General features: G+C 25.5%; 2 protein-coding genes across 2 annotated transcripts; both read right to left on the bottom strand.

Moving 5' to 3' along the window:
* Positions 1-4078: 4078 nt before the first annotated feature.
* LOC107884945 lies at positions 4079-5646 on the bottom strand. The gene is made up of 2 exons (XM_016808085.1): positions 4866-5646; positions 4079-4206 (listed from the first exon to the last, which is right to left on the bottom strand). The coding sequence occupies exons 1-2, from the start codon at positions 5644-5646 to the stop codon at positions 4079-4081; spliced, it is 909 nt and encodes a 302-aa protein (XP_016663574.1).
* A 9-nt stretch (positions 5647-5655) lies between these two features.
* LOC115033268 lies at positions 5656-7005 on the bottom strand. The gene is made up of 4 exons (XM_029485545.1): positions 6913-7005; positions 6576-6814; positions 6067-6221; positions 5656-5858 (listed from the first exon to the last, which is right to left on the bottom strand). Exons 2-4 carry the CDS (start codon positions 6629-6631, stop codon positions 5755-5757), a joined length of 315 nt encoding a protein of 104 aa, XP_029341405.1. The 5' UTR covers positions 6632-6814; positions 6913-7005; the 3' UTR covers positions 5656-5754.

Genomic DNA, 7005 nt, shown 5'->3' with positions numbered 1-7005 from the left:
GAGGTATAAACTAAAAAAAAAAATCAAAATCCTGCTTTCGTGGAATTAGTTCCGAACTTTTTTCTAATTTGACTGGACTAAAAGTTATTTAAATATTGTTAAGATAAAAAACAATGTTTGTTTCCCATTCAGACATTCAGTATATGGTTAAGACTATAAGATAATATTTCTGTCCCAAGTTGGCCCGTTTAACAGTACCTACCTACCTACTTATATAACTACTACTGGTCTGCTGTCTCCTATATTTATTTCAAACAACTATGAATTATAAATTATAATAAATAAGAATGGTTGAAATTTTAAATTTTCAGCACACTTGTTAAAATCTTTTGTTACATCTACATCAGTACAGTTTATTATGTCTTCAACAAAATCTAATAATGCTCTATCAAATGCCAATAACGCCGTTGACTCCTCTCATCAAGATAATATGTTTATTCCACCCATTCAACCAACTCAAGTAAATATGCAGATTATTTTTATTTCAAACTATTACAATACTATTAAACTAATTATGAACCAATCACTCAGACACCCCCTTTTGATTTTTGTTTTTTCATAATTTTAATATTATGTTTAATAATAATAGAGATCTGGAGTTGGACTAAAAATATTACATATGTAAATTATAATTACATTTAATAGCAAATACTAGGTGTTAAATATCAGTTATAATAATATTATAGGTATCTTATGGATTTAGATTATCAAATGTTACTACTAAATTAATTTTTTTTTTGTTATTTGTGTGATACAATATCTAATAATCACATTGTAATAATAATTATTATTTATTAGTGGGTTGTTGGATACTTTGAAAATGAAAATAAATATTCAGTGATCCCTTCAAATTGGTTGATTATGGTAAATAATACTTGGTTCTCAAAGTGGCCGAACAGTTTAAATATGGGCACAGTAAAATCAAATATACAAAATGGTACAGAACCTAGTAAAAGCTGGAAATGTTTTCCAGTTAGAACTTATGAAAAATATAGTAAGAGAAATATTTTTATATAAGTAGCTGATATTAAAATCAGCTTATAGATAAATTTTAAGATATAATATGTTATAAACATTATAATATATTCCTATTTTATTATATTTTATATTTTATATTTTTTTTTTATTAATGTTATAAAAAAATAATAAGGTACATACAAAGAGGCATCTTTACGTGAAAAAGAATTATTTTCATGTTCTGAACAGTCAGACAGTGGAGTTATGGTCAGTAAAAAAAGGAAGAAAACCCCCAATGTTCGCCTATCAAATTTTTTAGAAGACAGCAATAGTGGTTTGTTGATTTTTTTACTACCAATTACTTATCAATATTAATTTTTAGTTAAAATGTACAAATATTTTTCTTATAAGGTGATAAAATATAAAAATTAGAGGTACCTAACTACTTAACTATACAGCTTTTGTACCTATCAGAAGTTCCATTTGTTACTTTTACCAGTAATGTAATTAAATTTTATTTTATTTTTTTTTGGGGGGGGGAGGGACTCAAATAATATACCTGTTTCAGGCAAAAAAAAATAATGTTTTGTAATTTTTTTAATTATTGACAATTAATACCTTATTTTAAACACATGTTGCAATGTTCATGACGTATATACTTTTCATTCTACCCATTTCAAAACTGAGTTTTTATTTTTATATTTTATCCTTTAGTATGCTACTGACTTAAAGCTATATATTTATTTATTTTATGGCCGATCTAAAAAGAAGTGCATATTATTAAGTACCATAACTCTAATAAAATAAGCAGTTTTATTTTTTTTATCATTGTCTACCTATAGATAGTTTTGAAAGTTTAAGGAAATATAAATAAATGTGTTAGTAACACATGTTTATAATAAAATATTAAACCATCATCTATTCCAGCAGTTTCCGAACTTTTTGAGGCCACTACCCCTTATAATTTCACCTACAATTTTAACAACCCCTTTGTAATGTTAGTACCTGTTCAAAATATATTACATACTAAAACTAAAAATAATATAAACTTGATAAATTTTTGTTAAACTACATTTAAGATCTAATTGGTATAATATGTTTATTTAAAAAAATTTATAAAATATATATAGGTACTAATATTTATTTTTTTTTTTTTTTGTAGGTAGTAGCAGTGCAGATGAGTCCCCTGTTAAAATAATTAAAGCCAAACCAAAAAGTTCTTCACCTAACCCTAGAAAATCTTTAGATTTTAACTCTCTGCCTTCTAATATTGTTGCAGGTACTTGCTCTATACCTATACCTTACAAATATAATTAATAATTTATTATTTATTAAATGTTTAAAAAAGTCTTAACACATATTATGTTAACTGTAATATAGTTATATAAATAATATAATATACATAGCATAGTATGCTTATGTAATTAATTGTTGTATAATAAGTACTACATGTTAGGTGTTTTAATTTAATTATAGATGCTATGGATACATTGTATAATAATGGTGAACATTTTTCTCAGCCTATAAAAAGCTTTATTAATCATAATAATCCTACTGATCACTTAGAAATGCTTCAATCAAACTTAAGTGAAATTACCGCTTTATCACTCCCAGATAATTCTAATGAAATACATAGTGGAAATACAGCTTCTTCAATTCCAGATAGTTAATATTGATTCAATATAGATTTAAATATTAAAGCTAATATCTTATTTATGTTTTTATTTTATAAATTATTTTGTTTAGATCATCATCAATCATTTGAAAATTTTAATAATTCTATGATATTCAATAACAACACAACATTGCATTTGGGTGGCAATTCAGTTTTGAAAACAAATCCACCAAACTTTGATTCATTGATTAATAACTCATGTGAAAATTTCCAGGGTAATATTACTTTAAAAATTTAAAAAACCAAAACTATAATATAATTTTTTTTTTAATAGTGACCAATGATGACAACAGTATTATTTTAAAATCTGTTCTGGAATATGTTAAACGAATTGATAGTAGGTTGTATAAAATAGAAGAAGAGTTGAAGCATGGAAATCAAAATATTATGCAACAAAAACCGTTAAATGATGAATTTGTCTCTCTATTTCCAATGAAAGAACCGTCAGAAATAACAAATGTTGATTTAAGATTGGAAAATAGTCCTGAATTTGAAAAACAATTTGTAAATAATTACTTAGATTAATAATATTAAAAAAAAAAAATAAAATGTAATACAATAGGTATTTTAAAAATTTTAGAAAATGTTTATGAAAACCATCAGTGGAGTTAAAGTAAAAAACTTTGTAAAAAGGGTGTTAAGTCGACTTTTTACAAATAAATTAGCAATGAATTGTTCTTGGTGCGGACTACAAGGAAACTTTGGTCTACAAAAGTTGAAAATGTTTAGTTTAATGAATGGTTAGTATATTTTAGTACACAACTTACATTACTCTGTGGATAAATTTTTTTGATAAAAGAATTTGTACTCCTATTGTTTTTTCAGGTGTATGTAAAACTATATTCAACGATTGCACCGACTCCATGTTCGAAGAATTGGTGAAGGAATGGTTTAAACATGGAAAACCGCGTTATTTCAGAGAAAATAAAAATAATAGTGTTACATCGAGTTTGAATGCAACAATGTAGTAAGTTATTTTAAGATAAAAGTAAACGATTATATATTATATAAATTTGAAATAGTAGTTGTTGTTATAGAACCTCAGTATAAGTAACAAAAAAAATACCTAATTATTGCCAAGTTTTCTTGAGTTACCTATCATCTCATATAATGAATACGTTTACATTAATATACCAATTTGAAGTTCTGCATAATTAAAATAGTCATAAACTTATAGTTACTATGATGTGTTTTCTGAGTGTTTGGTACATAAAAATTAAGAATATGTTACACTTTAATCTACATATAATATTGGGTAATGGGTGTACTTTCATAATAGTCTTGATAGATAAATCTGCATATTTAAAATTCCATACATTTTGTTGTTTCAAAATATTTATTTATTTATTTATTTATTTATTGGTTGTTGTAGAAAAGAAAAACAAAAGCTCCTGAAACCATGTCAAAAAGGCATTTTGAAAGGCACATTAAATCCACCATTCAAAATCAGTCTCCATGTTCCACATCATCATCTACAAGTGTAAATATTATACCAAACAGTATATCAATGTCATCAAATAGTACTTCTGCAAGTAGCACAAGTAACTTAAGTAAACAATTATTAGTCTCAGACTCTGAAGTTATAAATAATAGTTATAATACAGTTATTTCCAATAAAAATGTTGAAACAATTTTAAATGACTATACATTATTTCATGAAAATTCTATCACAAATCCTTTACAAAATAATAAACCAATTTTAGCCGATAAACTAAGATTCATTATTTCAAAATATCATGTTTCGCACCATTTTATAAATGAATTACTAACTATTTTACGCGATGAAGAATTGGACAGGGACTGGTACCTTTTAGTTTTTAGGGTTTCGGTTCCGGTTCCGGTACTTAATTATTTTATTAAGAGGTTCTGGTTCCGGTTCCGGTTTATGACAATTTTTTATTTCAGGGTTCCGGTTCCGGTTCCGGTTCCAGTATGGAAAATTAAGGTTCTAGTTAAAACAAGTATTAAACAATTACAAAAATATATAGGTATATTTTAATTATTCTTTATGTTTTATATACCTATAGGTACATTAAAATATTTAAATAGAAGTAATCAAACTAATCAAACGTTAAAATTAAATATAAATACCAATAGATAATAGTTAATAGACATTATAAGTTCTAATATAGGTACCTACTAAATAAAACAGTCAATTTTTATTTTTTATTATCAAATAACCTGTTAGTACGAACTAATAACTGATTCTCCAAGTTTTTGCTGGAAATATTACTTCGGTATGGTGATAATATAAATTTTAATCCAGAAAAAAGTCGTTCAACGCTTACTTGAGTAGCTGGAGCGCTAAAAACTACTTTTGCAAGTTGGGATAGTTCTGGATTTGAAGCTTCCATGGTTTTCCAAAATTGCAGAATATTAACCTTATTGTTTAATCTTTTTTGATCTATGTGATACGATTTCAGAAGTGTTTCAATTCGTGTGGCGATTGTAGATGTTTGTGAGTTTGATACATCAAAATCAATAGAAACTGAATCATTTTTTTTATCTTTATTTTTAAGAAAATTTTCCAATTCATCAGTAGAATCTGTGGACGAGTTAGAACTTTCTTGCCTGTCTTCAATATTTGGAGTTGTTTCTTGTATGCTATTTTTTAATTCAACATTTTTTAAATGAATCCAAACCTTGATTAGATGGTCTATTGCAGTATTACATTTGTCTTCATTTAAAGTTATTTTATAGCGAGGGTCCAAAAAAATTGCTGCTAATAACACTTTATTTGCCATTATATATTTTTCCCTGTCCACTATGTGTTGAAGCAATTTCTTAGATATTAATGTACTTAATGCTTCTGTTTGAAGTTTACATGTTATCCAAGCGCCGTAAAAATCTGTCAATGTAAGTTGTTCATATTGCAATTTCTTTGTACATAATTTTGCAGGCAATAATGCTTTTGAAATAGTTTCAACTTTTTCCCAATCTGAATGATTAAGATTTACTTTTTTAAGCTTAGTGTCATTTGCTGACATATTTTTGATAAACTCTTTTAAATACATTATCCTTTCCAACATGTCCAATGTAGAATGCCAACGTGTTAAGCAGTCGAGTATTGGTAATTTTAACTTTTCTTTTTTTATTAAATAAGAGTAAGTTTGGTTTCTCAGTCATTTTGCCAAACATCTAACTTTATTTAAAACTCTAGTTACATCATCATCTTTTAAACAGTCTATTACTGCCAATTGCAAGGTATGGGCCACACAGCGGATTCCTTTAAAATAAAATTCAAAACCTAATTAATTTAAATAACATTATATTTTAGTAATTTCAGATTTTATTATGAATATAAATTATGAACATTTTCAATTTTGTTAAAATATAATATGCATTTTTACATAAAACATTTGTGTTATGTGGTTTTAAAATGTTTCATAATAATGCAATCATTTTTAAATGTTAGTAAAACTTCTTAAGCTTACCAGAAAATATTGAGTAATCACTGAAGCTTTGCAATTCAACATGATTAATTATGACTTCTGATTGTTCATAATCCTTATCAATATTATCACTACGTTCATTTAATAATTCAGTTATTTGATCATCGTCAAGTACAGTTTGGTCCAATTCAAACTCACTGTTAACAAATTCGTATTCATATTAATAATTAATGATTAAATTGTACTTTTTACATCTAAACATTTTAAATAATAAAAGAAAATAATTATTTAATAAAAAAAAATGTGAAATAATAAAATAATAGGTACAAAAAAAAAATTTAAAAAATAGTTTCATACAACTAAATAAAAATTATTTTTTAATTTTAGTCATGTGTGTTTACCAAATAAGGGCAGCATTTAAAATTATAATGAAAATAAAATAAACATTACCTAATTGTATATGTATTTGTATTGTTTATTTAAGCATAAAATGTTATTATTTCATTTTACTGTTATTATTGAATTTAAAAAACATCTTTAGTAAGTTATACCTATCATTATCTTCATTCTCGTCAATTGATCCTGCTTCTGATTCTGATACGTCCATGTGTTCAGTTTCTGATTCATTATCAGATGTAGTAACTTCAGATAAAATGTGTTCTTCTAACCTAGTCTAAACTAGTGGCTTTTAACATATTTGCCCTATTATCTGATGTGATTGTGTACAGTTGGCATGGCTCAATCTTAAATTTATTCATCACATTAAGTATCACATCTTTTAAATACACACCTAAATGATAAAATTCACTAACATTATATATTATGAACATGAAGTATGAAAATATAAAATAGAAGAACAAATAATTAAGTAGTATATTAAGTAGTTACCTGTATGTGACTCAGTTAATTCCATAAGTCCTATAGTCCTAAGTTTAATGGTGTCATCAATTACATACTGCAAATTTATTCCTAAAAAGGATC

The sequence above is a fragment of the Acyrthosiphon pisum genome, chromosome X, assembly GCF_005508785.2.
Source record: "Acyrthosiphon pisum isolate AL4f chromosome X, pea_aphid_22Mar2018_4r6ur, whole genome shotgun sequence".
NCBI lineage: Eukaryota > Metazoa > Arthropoda > Insecta > Hemiptera > Aphididae > Acyrthosiphon > Acyrthosiphon pisum.
The sequence above is the reverse complement of the archived record's forward strand: the minus strand, read 5'-3'. Positions and strand labels throughout refer to the sequence as shown.

Coding starts and splice junctions, on each gene's coding strand:
- LOC107884945 (XM_016808085.1), bottom strand. CDS start 5,646: ATGTATTTAAAAGAGTTTATCAAAAATATGTCAGCAAATGACACTAAG. Junction 4,207..4,865: donor TATATTATCACCATACCGAA/GTAATATTTCCA, acceptor TTATAACTTCAG/AGTCTGAGACTAATAATTGT.
- LOC115033268 (XM_029485545.1), bottom strand. CDS start 6,631: ATGGACGTATCAGAATCAGAAGCAGGATCAATTGACGAGAATGAAGAT. Junction 6,222..6,575: donor GAGAATGAAGATAATGATAG/GTATAACTTACT, acceptor ATTTGTTAACAG/TGAGTTTGAATTGGACCAAA. Junction 5,859..6,066: donor TGATTACTCAATATTTTCTG/GTAAGCTTAAGA, acceptor TTTATTTTAAAG/GAATCCGCTGTGTGGCCCAT.